General features: G+C 49.6%; 1 protein-coding gene across 1 annotated transcript in view; it reads right to left on the reverse strand.

Annotated features, from left to right (window-relative positions):
* Positions 1-15,821, reverse strand: part of TTLL9 (tubulin tyrosine ligase like 9) — a 36,576-nt gene extending 20,755 nt beyond the window's left edge. The window contains exons 1-5 of the mRNA XM_045833488.1: positions 15,807-15,821; positions 12,820-12,863; positions 9,888-9,980; positions 6,056-6,167; positions 5,110-5,295 (exon numbers count right to left, since the gene is read on the reverse strand). Coding sequence (XP_045689444.1) covers positions 5,110-5,295; positions 6,056-6,167; positions 9,888-9,980; positions 12,820-12,863; positions 15,807-15,821 — 450 coding nt within the window. The remainder of the gene's footprint in view (positions 1-5,109; positions 5,296-6,055; positions 6,168-9,887; positions 9,981-12,819; positions 12,864-15,806) is intronic.
* Between the last annotated feature and the right edge of the window lie 781 nt (positions 15,822-16,602).

A 16,602-nucleotide genomic window follows, 5' to 3' on the forward strand; every position in this document is an offset into this window, starting at 1 on the left:
CCCCCAAACATGTACAGGAACGTGCATGGCAGTACAAGTCATAACAGCTCCAACCACAGAACCCCCAAATGGATAAATATTAACTTAATGGAGTAGTAAACAGCAATGATAAATAACAATTCACAGTTAGCCACACCAGTATGGATGCATGTCATGAACATGATGCTGAGGGAGGGAAACCAGACACAATGTAGCCATACTACATGATTCCGATTATACATAAAGTATGGAAGCAGGCAAACGGTTCTACGGTTCTGCGTTCCGAGGGACTAGGGTATAGTGAGTGGACGAGGCTCTGAGGAGAGCAGCCGAGGGGCTGGTCATGTTCTGCTTATGGTCAGGGTGCTGGTTATTTGAGTGTGTTCACTTTGTGAAAATTCATCAAGCTGTACCCCTGAAAGGTAGACATGTTCTGTTTTATTAAACTTCAATTAAAAAGTTTTTTAAGACTCATACCTTTTGATCTAGGAACCTCACTCCCACCACTGGCTGCCTTCCTTATAGCCATTCCTCTTCCTCCTCTTCCTGGCTGGCAAGCCCACCTCTCACCGTGGAGGCTGGGAAGACCAGATAGCTATTTTTCCAGCCTCCCTTGCAGCTAGTGGAAACCATGTGACCTGTTTTGGTCAATGAGACCTAAGGAGACGTCTGTGTGGGGCTTTGGGGCTTCTGGGAAAGATTTTCCTCCTTGTTAAAAACATTGGGGTTGACAAGGAAGAGGGGAAGGAGGAGGAGGAAGAAAAAGGTTGAGAGAGAGAGAGAGAAATATGTGTGGAGGGAGGAAGAGAGGGAAGGAGGAGAGAGAAAGAAATGCTTGTCTTCTCTCTTCCTTTCCCCGAATACTAGTCTGAGGAGGTGATGCCTGTGACTGCGGCAACCGCCTCACACTGATGAGGTGACGAGTCTGATGACACAAAGCCGACGCACTGAGGATGCAGAGTGAGCAAAGAGAAGAAACCTGGGTTTTTAGCAGCATTGCTGAGCACACCCCAAACCCAGAACTTCCCAGTTTAGGTTCCTTGTTATCTGAGATGATGAAATGTCTTTATTGTTCAAAGCATTGCTAGTAACCAATCTCCCAAGGGAACTATGCCATAGAGTGGGAAAGAGTGCTCTGTGGTGTATGTCGGGGTCGTTAAGACTGGAAGTTGCCCAATATCTTGCTGCAACAGACTGCTGTTTCCTAAAACAATCACAACAATATTTCCATCCCCTGTGTTTTTCTAGGACCTTGCTACCCCCACCCTCTGTCAACAGGTAAAGTCGTTGCCCTGTCTCCTTGAATCTGGGTAAGCCTTTAAATGATGTATCAATTAATTATGTATGACAAAAGCAACACTGTGTGGCTTCCAGTGCTGGGTCATAAAAAGCAATACAGCATCCACACAGCTCTCTCTTCGGGGAGGGGCACCCGGGAACCCAGCCACCAGGCTGTGAGAAAGCCCAGGTCACAGGGAGAGGCCCACAAAGCAGGCAACTGAGTCTCCAGGCCCCAAGCCTGGTTGAGCTCCCAGCCAACAGCCAGCCCCACCTTGCAGCCGAGCGCGTGAGCCAGCTTGGCACAGCGAAGCCTGCAGCCCTCAGAGGAGCTGCCCAGTAGATGCTGGAGCAGCATGAGCCTTCACTGTCAAGTGCTGCCCAACAGGAGGCTCATGGGCTAAATGAGACATGATTGTGGTTTCGAGGCCCTGGGTTTGGTCTGCAGCAGTAGGACCAGAGCACCAAGTAGGAAAATGGTCTGTAATGACAGAAACACCAGCAGCTGATACCTCTCAGGTGTTTCCCATGTGCCGGGTTCAAGGACTTACACACAGGACCTCACTAAAGCTTTAAAAATGAGACCCTACATGTGGCATTACGTGGTTCCCATTTTGCAGCCAAGGAAACCAAGGAACAGAGAGGCCGAGCACTCTGTTCGAGGTTACCCAGCCAGCAGGAGATGAATACACACTCATCAAATCTGCTCCTCACCAGGCTGGTGCTCATGCACCCTCCAGGGCCAGGGAGCACGCGAAATCAAATGACAAACATGGTGCCACTTCTGGGAGTGACAGTCTTAGCTTGACAATTTGCGAGGAAACGATTTTTGTGTTATTTTTATAAGAAGAGATGGTATGGACTGGAAAACAATATCTGGATTATTAGAACAAACCCTACTTTGACGTTGCGCCAGCTGTGGCCACTCACAGCCCTCCACCCCCTGCCATGCCCTGCCTGGCCCCTGGGCGCCATTCCTCATGTGGCATTCGCTGTGTAGCATTATCTGGTGCCGCAGATGTGGCTGGTGGCCTCCCCAGCAACGCCCCCTTTTCCTACCCACAGAACCCTGTTGGGATGACCTCCTCTAGGGCCCTTTCCTCTTAGGAGGTCCGAGCCCTCGCGGGGGTCCCACGCCCCTGCCATTGGTTCAGGCTCCAGCCAGCAGGATGCCAAGGGGACTCTGCTGCAGGGACTTCTGGACAGTTTGTGTCTTCTTCAAAAGGGACGCAGACTAGGGTGGTCCTTGATCGCATGGCGGGGGAAGCTTCGAGAAGGCGAGGCGGGAGCTGTGGCGGCCGTGCCATGCCCCAGCAGAGCGGCCAGCCCGCTGAGTCAGGAACTGATGACGAGGACGTCTGGGTGACCCATGAACAACCCCTGGAGTCGACCTCCCATCGCTAAAGGACATTCCCTGGGGTCCACAAACTCAAACAAGAAAGAAAATCTCATCTTTATTGTCATTAACCCCCAATCAGATTGTCGCGTTTCCTTTTATTATGAGCACAGGCCACAAGTCACAGTAATGTTGGCCGTGCCTGGGACTCTGCTCTCAGAGGAAGGCACAGTTATCATTACATATTGCATTATAATTGCTGCAGATATCTCAAATGTTGTCTGTGCTCATGATGACTTTGAAATTATGGTAACTATTGGGCCTGCTGTCAGATTCTCTTTAATTGCTCCTGAAAAGCACATATTAGTTAGCACAGCTAAAGGATGTTTTAATAGTCTGTGTGGTGGCCGTCAGCACGCACTCACAGGCCTGTAGTTAACTATAGGACAGTGAATGCCTGGGAGTAGCGGCTGCTTCTGCTAATGCCCGCCCTGGGCTGGCCAGGCCATACTCAGGCCCCAGCCTACAGCTGAGGACGGCAGGACACGAAGGCTGGCCAGGCCTGGGAGACAGAGGGCTCCTCTGATGGCAGCATGGGTCTGCTGCCTCCCCTCCGCCTCGCTGAACTTCCTTGGGCTGCACGGCAGGCTAGGAGGTTCTCCCCAACCCTCCTTCCTTCCTCCACTGGGGTCCAACCGCTCTCTCAGCCTCCCTGAATCCCTGCCCTGTTCTCTCACAGGCAAAGCTCTGGCAAGTTGGATCTTATGTTGGCATGTTTCTCAGAGGACCCGGACACACAGTTTGATAACTGTCTTTCATACTGCTGCTTTCTTTTATAATCAAATACACTTTACTGTTTGCTCTTATAACCACTATCCTGTGCCAGGGTCCTCACATTTCACCAGATGCTGAAGAGGCCCCGGCCATGAGGACAGTTCTGAACCCCTGCCCCCTTGTTTGAGCTGCTGTTAGGTTCTCTGTTATTTGCTGCCCAAAGCATCCCAGCCCTTAGGAGACAGCAGTGAAAAAGTGTGAGAAGTTTTGATTGGGGTAAACTCGTAAAACAGAACACAAAAATGTGGTTCTTCCTGTCCTGCCATTTGGAAAGAGGCCCCTAAAACGGGTTGCCCAGGTTCTCGACCCTGAGGGAGGTGTTAACCAGCTCTGCAGTCCCCGAGAGACTGGCGGACAGGCCTGGGCCCTGACAGCCCGGCACCTGCCTCCCAGCCGCGCCAGGGAGGCTGGAGGAGCAAGTGCGGGCCCACCACCAGGGTCTTGCCCACCTGCCTGTCAACCCAGAGGGGCTGAGCTGGCGGGAGGGGAGAATGCGTAGATGGAAATAAAGTCTGGGTGTGTGCACTTTAGCTCCAGACTGGGTTTGTTTTTATATTCCCTAGGAGCGACAGCTGAGCTCTAGCCCACACTGCGTCTACTGAACCAGACACTGTGGGAGTGGGGCGCTTTAATAAGCTCTCCAGAAAATTCTGATGCACTCTCAAGGTCAAGAATGACTTCAGTAGAGCCTCATGACTCCAAGTGTTGCTCGGGGGCCAGCGGCAGCGGCACACTCATCAATTCCATCTCACGGAGGAGGAAATGGACCGAGGGGCTGAGCGGCCTGTGTAGGGCTGTACATAAGAGGCAGACACAGAGCCAGGACCCAGGCTGGTCTGACTGGTGGCACCCACTCTCCGCACCCTACACTCTGGACAGGCTGCCTCAGTCACTCGGAAGGGAGGGCAAGGGCGGGCGCCTGCGTGCACACAGAGCCGAGATTCCTCCTCTTAATTACAGCTGTGAAGGCCGGGGGCTGGGACAGGAATCAGCTTAATGTGTGATTGCTCATTCGTTCCCAATTAGCACAAATTATCATTTGTCTGAGCGGATAATGCCTGCTGGGAGCTGGAATCCGCAGGTGGGTTGCAGTGTTCTTCTGCCTCAGCCCTGCCGCTCCGTCTCGTGGGCCCTCCGCTCTGTGCCTCCGGGAAGGGATGCCAGCCTCCCCGCGGACCTCGCCAGGGGAGGGCCAGGAGGCCTGGGTAAATCCTGGCTCAGCCTTTGCTCCATGAGTGTTTGTGGAAAGCTGGAATAACTAGGTCTTGGGCTCCTCCTCTTTACAGTGCGGGGTGGGGGTGGGGGTGGGGGTGGGGGGTAGGATCTCCTTCCAAGGACTGTGAAGCCCGGCAGTGCGGGTGCAGCACTTCTCCTAGCCCGCCTCGGTTTCCTTCCTGGCAGGAAGAAAGGCAGGGGTCTGAGGAGGCCCTGAATTCCCTGCCCTGGTGCCCTGAGGGTCACTTGTTCACCTACTAAACTCCTATTGTGCACCTACTGCGTACTAGTATTCACAGCCGCTGGGCCCACACACTGCAGAAGGGAGGAGATGACATCGACCCTTCAGGGAGGCGTCTGAGGCTGAACCACCAGGCAGGGTCCTGTCCAGAGATGTGCGCCAGGGAGCATCCCTGCGCTGGTGCCTGGGAGCCCCCTCCCCCGAGTCCCGGGCACCGGGCACTCACAGGTTTCATGATCCAGGTGATGCCTGGGTTTTTGCGAAACTCCTCCACAAACAGGTGGTACTCGCACGGCAGCTCAAAGGTTTTGGGGAAGAAGTCGCACTTGGCTGCCTCCAGCTTTCCTGCCTCGCGCTCCAGCTGTTTCCGGAACCGCTTCAGGTTCTTCACCATGTAGTTCTTCCGGGTCAGCTGGGCCAAAGGATGGACGGGCCGGCGGTTGGCACACAGCCCAGAGCCCCGCTCCTCCTCCCAACCCCACCCATCCCAGCCGCCCCCACAGCCTCCGTACTCTGGCCCGCAAACTAACAGTAACAGCAAGAGTAATTTTGACTAAGAGTAACTTTAGCCGGCTGTTCTACAATTCTCCCCACTTGACAGGTGAGGGAACTGAGGCTCACAAAAGTTAAGTTGGTTGCCCAGAGCTAGCCAGCTAACGGGAGGCATAGCCAGGCTTTGACTCAGGTCTGTCTGACTCTGAAGTTCATGTTCAAACCGCTAAGCTGCACTAATCTTTTAAAATTTCCCACCACTGCCTTCTCCATTCTCATCTTTGTGGTCTGGTTCCTGCTGGGCCTCCCTCTGGTCTCTAGACTCTAAACTGCTCAACCCCTCTCTGCCCTGAGGTCCTCATAAGCGCCCAAGCCTCCAGCTCCTTTGGCCCTCGCACTCCACACCAGCCTGACCCTCGCACCTCTACTGCTGAAACACCCACCAGCCCGAGCCCTGGAACCCCACCCCAAGACAACCTGTTCCTTGGGTCTGAGATCCTTACTCCCTCTCACTAGTTAACTCACCATACATCTAGCGTACATACTCCCCCCCTGGCACGTATCCCAAAGCCCCTTACATGTTTCATTCCTGTCCTTGTAACCCCAGGCTAGCTCCTGCTCACTGCCACACCCAGGAACCCAAGGTGACTGACTCAGTCCCCTAAGCCCAGCCAGCGCACCTCGTAGTGGTTTCGGAAGTGACTGATCCGCACGTGTTCATCCATGTAGGTGTGGTCGAAGTTCTCCCGGAGCCAGCTGATGTCACACCAGTAAAAGTCCCACTCCCCTTCGCTGGGGGTGGGGTGGGACAAAGGTCATGACCAGAGGACCTCAGCACTGCTGGGTCCAGGGAGGTACAGCTGAGGGATACACAGCAGTGCGTCTAGTAGGGGTCTCAAGGAGGTGGGCATGGGCCATCACTAACCATAACCTGCTTTTTTAGGCTAGAATGAAAACTAGAGAAATATAGCTACAAAAAATCCAGGCCGCTGGCCTCCGGTGAGCCCAGATCCTCCTGGAACCTATTGGCTGGACTGAGGAACAGCTACCACGTCAGATGGGGCGCTCTCTCCCAGTCACAGCCGCCATCACTCCCTATAGCCTAGGACACCAGCCAACCTCACCTGATCCTGTTACCTGCCTGGGTCTTGGAAGCATCCTGGGGCCGCCACCCCCCAGCTCACATTACCGAGCAGTGGAATCAGGTAGCATTTGCAAGCCCCTCCCAGTTCCAAAGGCCCTCCCTCCTCTCACTGAATCCTCAGCGCAACAGCCCTGGAAGGGACTAGGCTCACACCTGGAGCCCTTGGACAAGGGTGGCTTGCTCCCCCAGAACCGGGCAGCAGCAGGATTCACACCCAGCCTGCCTGACTCCAAATGCCGACCTCATTTTTCACCGACGTGCCAGGGAGAGGGACAGAAACCAGACTAATCTATATAATCTGATACCACAGCTGGGGTGGAGGTGCTTGAAAAAGAGGTGAAATAAAATAATGCCACCATGACTGCTTCTAACTTGTTTAAGTAAAATGTTAGCTATGACTGGAGCCCCATGTATATTCCTCCCTGATTCTATCTTCTCTCCTGTCCCAGGGGAAGCCATTAGCCTGAATTTGGTGTGTATCATTTCTACGAGTATTTTTACAGATTTCATATGTACATATGTGTGTATCTGGACATAGTACATGGTATTGTGTGGCATATTTTTAAACTTTCTAACAGCTAATACTGCCAGACACTGTTCTTAATACCTTACAAATATTAACTCATAGACCCTCCTGGCCATCCTAAGTGTTAAATTCTATTATTAAACCCATTTTACAGATGAGGAAACTGAGGCACGGACACGTGGAGGAACTCACCGAAGTTCATACAGCTAGTAGGTTGCAGAACAGGATTTGAATACAGGTCATCAGGCTTCTGAGTCCAAGCTTGTGGTTGGCACCAGTCCTGACTATGTCCTTTTACAACCTGCTTTTCCATCGACTTTTTGTTGTGGATGAATGAATAAATAATAGATGAATGAATAAGTAATGCATTGTTCGCTCATTCATCCAACACAGCTGAGTGGAGGTTGTCCTGCTGTCAGAGCCAGTGTTGGGTGCAAGGGTGCAGGAGGAGCCAAATGTCCAGGCCAGGTGATGCATATAATGCCGCAGTGAAGGTTAACAACTGGCAAGGAAATAATAAGTGACTCTACAGTGAGGAACTGTGAAATGTGCCGTGAGTAACCCAGCAGGAGGCCACGAGGCAGGGTAGCTGGGGGACCTGTGTTGTGGGGAGATCACCGTGTGAAGGTGATATTTTGACTGAGGACTGAGGGTAAGGAGGAACAGCCAGGTCAAGAGCAGTGGGGAGAGGAATCTAAGAGAGGGAAGGGCAGGAAGTGAGGCCCTGGGGTTGAAGAGGGCATGTTCAAGGGCGTGAAGAAAGGCGTGAGTGGAGTGGGGGAGGTCAGGGGTGAGGCTGAAGAGTGGGGTAGGGCCCCACCAGGAAGGGCCTGGTGGCCCATGGTGCGGATTGTGGAGTCTTTTCTAATTCTGAAAGTTCATTCGTTTGTACACCATCCTCAGGATCATCACAGTCAAGTTGCTCTTCGGTCACCCAGGAAGACATTAAACTGCTCAAGAAGGGCAGCAGGGATTCAGGTCCTTCTACCTTCCCCGTCTGCCGTCCCCAATGTGATGTCCTCCTGCTCGTCACTTCCGGGCTGCAAGACGGGCGCTGCAGTTCCAGGAGTCATGCCGGCTTTCTTGGTGGCAAGCAAGGGAAGGGACAGCTCTGGCCATACCTGTTCCACACTCTGACCTGGCAGGCTGACAGTCTGAACTGAGACCTCATTCTATCGGGAGACCCCAGGCTCCCAGTTAGGTCTGAAAGGGTGGGGCCTTACATTCATAGAGTCATGTCCCATGTAATGGCCCTGGCCTCTGGCCCTTCCTGATTTGAGGACCCTTGAGGAAATCTGGGATCAGTTATAAAGAAACCTACTTCATGGTCTCCTGCACCATCTGTGCCAGACAAACCCTCAGACCCTCAGACCTACCATGAAGAAGGCTGAGGAGGGACTGGGAACAGCCTGAGGTCACATAGGAAGTCAGGAGAGAGCCCCTTCCAATCCCCTGGCACCCCCATGTGCCAGTCACTTCACTCTCCTCTAATTCAACCCCCAACCCCTCCTGCATCCTCTATCACACCAGGCAATGGGAATTCATCCCATTCATCCGTGGAGTTCACAGATTCATCCACTGGCTCATTTGTCCCTTCAGTCTCTGAGGCTGCTGGAAGCGGGCAGAAATGAGCCTGGGTTTTTGCAGACAGGTGCGGAACAAATCCTAGCACAAGCCCTTACAAGCAGATTGACCTCAAACATGACATTTTTTACTCTCTTGTGTCCTGTTTTGTCATCAGTAAAATGGGGATAATAATAGCACCTACATAAGAGGTTTGCTGGATAATCCAAAGAGGTTGTGTACGTGAAGTGCTGCAGAGTGTCTAGCGGGCTTAGTGCTTGTTGTTGAGCATTTACCTATCCACATTTTCCAGATTCCCTTGCAGCTAGGTATGGCCACATGGCTAAGTTCTGGCCATTGAAATGGGACTCCTGGGTTGTGTTCTTCAAGGGCAGGGCATGCCTTTTCTTGCCTCCTTCCTACCTATGGCTCTCGGAATGTGGATGCAAGGCTGGGGCTTCACCTCAGACCATGGAGGATGAGGACCTCACTCAAGGAACAGCGAGGTGTAAAGAGGGAAGCACATGGATCCCACACTTCTGTAGCATTTCTAAACATCCCACATCTGGACTTCAGTGAGAGAGGTAAATAAACTTCTAGTGCATCAAAGTCTCTTTTACTTTGGGTCTCTGCTACATGCATCCAAACCTCAACCCTGGTAACTAATATTAGCACCTACTACATGCCAGGCATTGCAAGCTTACGCATCACAGTATCCTCAGGACTCAGCATAGGAGGAGCAATGTAGGCTTAGGGGTCAAGTAACCTGTTCAAAGTTACAGAAGTAGTAAGTGGTCGGGGAAGATCAGCTCTTGACCTGGACCTGACATCACCGGACCTTGGACTTGACCTGACATGACCTAGACCTGACATTCAAGCCAGCAGGTCTGTGATGGCTGCACTCCTTGTTTTTACAGAGAGCCATGGGACGCTGCTAGAACAGGGCAGAGATGAGCCTGGGACTCTGCATGGCTGTGGAATAACTGAACTGGGTTTGAATCCCACTTATTTGCCGTGTGACCTTAAGTAATTGGCTTAATACCTCAGACAGAACATAATCAGATCTTGCTGGATGCTTATAATGCTTAAAAATAAGACAGAGATGACATCAACAATGTCCCTGATGCATTGTGAGTGCTAAATAAATGTTGGCCCCTGTCACAGCCAAATTGGGACAAGTCCCAGTAGCTGCCTAGGGGAACTGGGAGAAAAACCAAGGGAGACAAAGGCCTGTGAGACAAAGCGGGGGAGGGAGAGGATTAGGAGGGGGGAATCTTACTCCTTTACTTCCACCCAGCCTGGCCTGTGGCGAAGAACATCCATAAGGGTATTCATAAACGTGGTCTTGAACCGGACCAATGTTCTCTGCTCTCTGAAAGACAAGGCAACAGTATGCTTGCTGAGGACCAACTATTTCTCTAGGATGGTCCGGGGATGGGAAAAAGGGGGAAGGAAAAAAGGTCAAACTGCATTCCTGGAAATGCCCCAAATTAGAATTACTGAATCTCAGAATTTAGCATACAGCATGCAACACTTCAAATAACCAAATTGAGAGTTATAGACCCTGAATCAGTGAAAAGTAATAGCAGTCATTTCATTCAGTGCCTACGACGTGCCAGGCATGGCCTGGTTGCTTTACACGTGCCTTGCCTCATCCTACTATTTCACAGTAAGAATTTGCAACCCCCCTTTCCTGGCACCCATCTGGAAGGATGGAGCAGATGCACTTTTCTGTATTCCTCCTACAAGTGCAACAAAAACCCCAGGGCACTATACATGAAACAAACACAGGAGACTCTGTAAGACGGACAAAGGGAGGTAGACCAGCTGGGGGCTTTAGCCCCCAAGGAACAGCAGAGTGGCGAATTTTCTGCATGATTTTTTTTTTGGCTTGTAGATCCCAGCTGTAAAAACAAAATATTTAATATCAGACAAATGCCAAGTGTTCGTAAGCATGTGGGGATATAGTAATTATTCTACAGTCGTGATGGGAATGTAAACTGGATGAACCTTTGGAGAGTGATTTGGCATATTGAAGTCATCCCATACAATTTCATACACATTAGCCTGGCAAAAATCTCAAAGCCCAAGTTTTGGCGACAATGTGCTAAAAAGAAATTCCCTCCCCTGCTGGTAGGAGGCACTTTGGAGATCCACGAGGCAGTATTTGGGACAGCTAAATATGCATAAATGAGCATGTACCCGGCACCCAACAGTTCTATCCTAGTTCAATACTGTAGTAGATACTCTATGTATGTACTAGGCAATATATGTACAAGGGAGTTCATTTATACTCGTTACTACTTTGTACGGAACTAATCTGTAGCATACACTGTTGGTGGCCCGCCCACTTCCCTTTGGCGTTCATCATTCCTGTGCATGCCAGCCCGCGGGCTTCCCACCGCCAGCACCTGCAGCTCTTGGCCAAAGGGCTTTTCCTGGCCCCCAGGCTCTGCTCAGCTAGCGCTTGGAGCAGATCTGGAGGACCAGGGAGTGAATGCCCTCCCCCAACAGCGTATAACTGGAGTTGATGGGTAAGTCGTCCAGCTCTCTCGTCTCTCATCTGAGTTAAGTCTGTGGTGTGTTCTGTGCTATCCCCCATGAATCCCCAGTGGGACTGAGCCCCACTTGCCCAAGGAGTAACCTGTCAGTAATGTACCTTTTACTGGTTCCCTTCCTTTAGCTGTCCCACTTCCGCACTCCCCTGCCAGCGCTTCCTGGAATCACCTTCCAGATAAATGACTTGTTCTCACATCCTTGTCTCAGGGTTGGCTTCTGGAGGAAACCAATGCTAAGACACAACCTGAATGCCTTTTAACAGGAAGATAGATTAATACCTTGTGGTGCACAGTGGAACGTATGGAGTAAAATGTATCAGACCTACATGTGTAAACATGATAAATACTGAAAATTAGATTTTGTGGGACAAAAACAGGGTGTGTGATGATCACAGTATAATGGCACTTATGAAACTTATATTCCTAGCCACTCCTGCAGCTAGGGGTATCCATGTCACACAGTTTTGGTCAACAAGTTAAACACATAAGACTGCTGAGAAAAGTGGTTCTTGGGAAGTTTTGTGGCTTTTTTTTATGTGTATGTGTGAGAGAGAGAGAGAGAGAGAGAGAGAGAGACTGACTGTGTCTTCCTCCCCAGTTCTTCCCTTCTGGATCGTGACATGAAGGCTGGAGCTCTAGCAGCCACTTGGTGTCCATAAGCAACAAGTCAAGACAACCACAGATACTAGCTCTGACACAGTTGAATCACTATGCCAGCCCTCCAGACTGTTACATGAGAAAAAGAAATACCATTTTTTAAAGCTGCTATTAGTTGGGCTTCCTGTTTCTAACTGATTTCTGCCTTAATAAAATACATGGATGGGTCTTGTTAACTAAAGTGCTCTTTGTTTTGTTGGGGTAGGAGTGGGAGTGCAAGCTGAGGGCCAGGATCTGGGACAATGCTGCACTGCTCTGTTTAAGAGAGTGAGAGAGCTGAAATCTATAGGACAGGGTCGGTGTGGAGCGAAAGAAGGCAAAGACGTGCAGTGCAGGAAAGAAGACCCCACGATGGGGGTGTAGCCAGGAAGGACTTGAGAGAGAACAGAAATAATGAAAAAAATAAAGAATTGAAATACCTAAAATATTTGCCATGGTGTGTACAAAGTCAACTACCTCTCCTAACTCCCCACAAAAATCTTCAGCTGAGTCGACATTGCTCACTCCTGCTTTGTGCAAATGGATTCTGCTCAGGAAGTCCGAAAAGGGGCTGAGCTCACTCCCAGGTTATTGATATGGAATGAAACAGAGGATCAGGATGGAGCTGAACTTTGAGTTATCAAGTCATTTTCACGTGGTCGTTGAAGGAAGCAGGAGAACATAGTTAGATATAACATGGGCTCTGGGGTCCCAAAACTCTGCCACTGACTAATCGTATGGTTCTGAGCAAGTTACATAGTCTCTGGGTTTGTTTCCCCACCTGTAAAGTGGACATGATAGTAGTATTTACTTCAAAGGATCGTGATAAGGATTTGATGAGATAATACAGGTAAAATGACTAGTGCAGGGCCTGGCACATGGCAAATGCTCAATTATTGTTTATCATCATCATCATCATTCTGATCATTGAAGTTAAGGAGAAGGAGAGGGGATCGATGAAGGGGAGGAAGGAAGGAAGCTATTTCTGTGTTTTTTGGAATGGGTGGGACCACTCACCGTTCCTTTCCTTTGGATGATCCATAGGCCTTGTAATTTTGATTCTGCAATAAGATAAGAAAAGTGATGCAACTAATTGTGAATATCCACCTTGCCTTCTCAGCTCAACTTACTGCAGATATTAACCTGCTCAAACCATCAGACTCAACACTGTCCAGATCCTGAGACAGTAAGGTCCAGTCTGGCCAAGTTCTCATCAGTCACCATATGCCCAGCAACTTGGTCCTTGGAATGAATTCCCAAGTGTCCAACACCCGCCTCACTGTAGCCTTGCTCCGCAGGCATGACCAGGAGAGTGCCTACCTAGTTTTCAATGCTCCAAAGGTCCAACCCTGAAACCCAGCCTTGAGCATCCAACTGAACAGTCTTTGCAAGAAGACCTTTTACTCCAACCTTGGATGTGTGTTTAGATTCATGATCCAGGAGATGGTTGGGTCAAAGACTCCGAGCGAAGTTAATTTTTCCCATCCAATTTGGATCTTTTAAATCCTCAGAGGGTGGTGAGTATTACTTTGCTTCTACCGTGTCCAAAACAGCTTGGCCCTCAACACTGGTGTAACTGATCCCTAATGGCAGGTATGAAAAAAGAAATCGGAACTGGTCTTGTGCAGGGTGACCTCTGCGGCTTGGGCAGACTTGCCATCTGCGTTTGTTTTCTATTACTGCATGGCAAATTACCACAAACTTAATGGTGTGAAACAGTGCAAATTTGTATCTCACAGTTTCCATGAGCCGGGAGGCCAGGCATGGCATAGCTGGATCCTCTGCTCAGGTCTCACAAAGCCACAATGAAGGCAATGACCTGGGGGGGTTAGGGTTCTCATCCAGGGCATGGGTCCTGTTCCAAGATCATTCGGATCATTTGGAGGAATTCAGTTACTTTGGGTTGTAGGACTAGGGTCCCTGTTTACTTGCTAGCCATTGGCTAGAGACTGCTTTCAGCTCCTAGAGAGTGCTGGCACCCACAGGCAGTTCACAACAGGAGCACTTGCTTCCTTCCAGGCCAGCAGGAGCACGTCTTCCGACTTCAATCCTGCCCCTCCAAGTCAGCCATGATGGAATCTCATACAACCCATCGTAATTATGATAGTAACTATCCCATCGAGTTCACATGCTCCACCCATAGTTAAGGGGAGGAAACTATATAAGGGGTATACACTGGGGGTGGGAATCTTGGGGGCCATCTAGAATTCTGCCTACCACACCATTCTAGCCACAGAGAGCTGCTGGAGGGAGATGTGGATACTGCCTTTAGCGGTATCTACATATCTACAAAACTGGCAGAAGCAAGTTTCCCCACAGAAGGAAGTGCAATCTTGTCTGATTTGTCCATTCAAGGCCCTCCAGCTCCCCCAGAACAAGTCGTGTCCTTGTCCTTTTTGATTATGCCTTTTATACCCTCTTGTGTTTTCAGTTCTATTTCCTGTATGATTACCTAGCTGCCCCAGTCTTTCCTCCTCTCCTCACTGAACTGCACTGGCACTTGTCAAAATTTAGTTGACTCTCTACATGTGGGTCAATCTCTAGTCTCTATTTTGTTCTATTTCCTTATTTGTCTGTCCTTATGTCACTGTCACACTTCTTATTACTGTAGCTTCCCAGTACATCTGAAATCAGGTAGCATGTTCTCCAACTTTTTTTTTCAAGATTGTCTTCGTGGTATGGAGAATAAGTAGCATAGATGGTAGGTAGAAAATAGGCAGGGGGAGGGCAAGAATACTATGGGAAATGTAGAAGCTAAAGAACGTATGACACATGGACATGAACTAAAGGGGGGAATGTGGGTGGGAGAGGGTGTGCAGGTTGGAGGGGAATGAAGGGGGGGCTGTAATGGGACAACTGTAACAGCATAATCAATAAAATACACTTTTTAAAAAAAAGATTATCTTTGCAATTTGGGGTCCTTCCATATAAATTTTAGAATCAGCTTGCTAATTTCTTTTTAAAAATAGTATGTTAGAATTTTGATTGGAATTGCATTCAATCTAAAGGTTATTTTGAGGAGAAGTAAATTACTGAGTCTTCCAATCCATGAATATGGTTGGTCTCTCCATTAATTTGTCTTCTTCAATTTCTTTCCACAATATTTGCTAGTTTTGAGTGTATGTCTTGAACTTTTTAAACTAATTTTCATAGGAATTTGATTTTGTGATGCTATTGTAAAGAGTATTTTTAAAATTTTATTTTAAAATCAATGACAGTATAGAGGTAGGCAGAATGATGCCCCCCCAAAAGCTGTCCATTTCTTATTCCCCAGAACCTATAAATATGTTACATTTTATGGCAAAGGGAAATTAAGATTACAGATGGAATGAAGATTGCTAACTAACTGACTTGAAAATATTGATTATTCTGGATTTTTCGAGGTTACCTGGGTAAACTCAATGTGATCACTCATTTTTAATTGTAAAAGGGAATTAAGGAAAGGAGTTGTCATTCATAAGAGGTGGAGCACGGGATAAGAAGCAGTGGGTTTGGGCCTTCCTTCACACACTCTTAACGTGGGGGAGGCGGCCTGTGCGCTCCAAGAGGTCAGGACTTCTCGCAGTTCGATTCACCTCTGCGGCCCCGTTGGCCAGCACTGGGCTCCGCTTGGAAAAGAATTAATGCTTTGGGGGTGGATGGGTGGATTATGAATGTATGGATGAGTAGGCAATGGGAGAAGGAATGAACAGATCTCTTAAGAGGTTTTCCAAGTCAGAAAATCCGAAATTCTGAGCTCCTCCTGGGGACACGCACACTGCAGAGTACAGTTTATAATCCTCAAATTTCGTAAATTTCCCTCCAGCAAGTCTGGTTCGATGGGCACGCGCAGAGGCTGTGGCGGCTCGCGGCCTGCCGGGACTTGTAGTCTTTTCTCTGAATTGATCATTTTCTCCCACTCCATCGGAATCTCTGCGCGAGGATCCCAAATTCTGAATCCCTCCGCAGCTTGCCTTCCTCTCTTTAGGGACGATGAAAGCACGTGGGTCCAGGGGCACTCCTACCTTTGGTCGCGACATGAAGCGATTCCCCAGGGCCTGATTCAAACCGCCACCTAGCCGGCGCGAGCCAGTGCGTCCCGTTGCCAAGGCAACGGAGGGGGGCGCGGGATCTGCTGTTCTGATTGGATGAGCCAAGAGCACTCCTTTAGTTCCAAGCGGCTGCCAGTCTTCGCGCGCCTCCAGCCCAGACCCTTCTACCCCCTCAACGTTTTTCTCGCAGCCCAGTGCCTCCACGACCCTGGGGCCCTCCCGGCCAGACTGCCGCAGTCGTTCATTGCCTAACGCCTCTTCCAGTTGAATTTCGCTTGACCTAAGAGAGCTGAGTCTGAAAAGTTGTCATTTTTTTTGGTAAACGGAATGGTTCTAAGTGTCCTTACTGGGGCCCTCATTTTGTCACCTCGTTCATTTGCTAATCAGTTGGTAACGGGCCCAGTCACTTCTGCTCTCTCCCAGTGACTGTAATTCTTGAGTGCCAACTCTGCTAGCACTCATCTCAGCTCCTGCAGTCGCCACCTGCCCAACCAGTGTACTCGTAACATTCTCCACACTGCACTCAAAGGGCTCTTTAAAACAACACCCGATCTTGTCTCTCCCCTGCATATACCCTGAAATGGCAACTTACTGGTCATCCCACTCTGCACTGGCTTCCTGTGCTTCCCCTTACTCACTCCCCCACTACCCCAGGATCTGTATACCAATCATGGCTGATTTAGTTTTTAAAATTTTGTTATTGCTTTATAGTGACCAAAATATAAGCATATAGGAATACAACTAACAAAATGTATGCAAGATATTTCAT

The sequence above is a fragment of the Phyllostomus hastatus genome, unplaced genomic scaffold (assembly GCF_019186645.2).
Source record: "Phyllostomus hastatus isolate PE091 unplaced genomic scaffold, TTU_PhHast_1.1 phas_contig_17, whole genome shotgun sequence".
Lineage (NCBI taxonomy): Eukaryota > Metazoa > Chordata > Mammalia > Chiroptera > Phyllostomidae > Phyllostomus > Phyllostomus hastatus.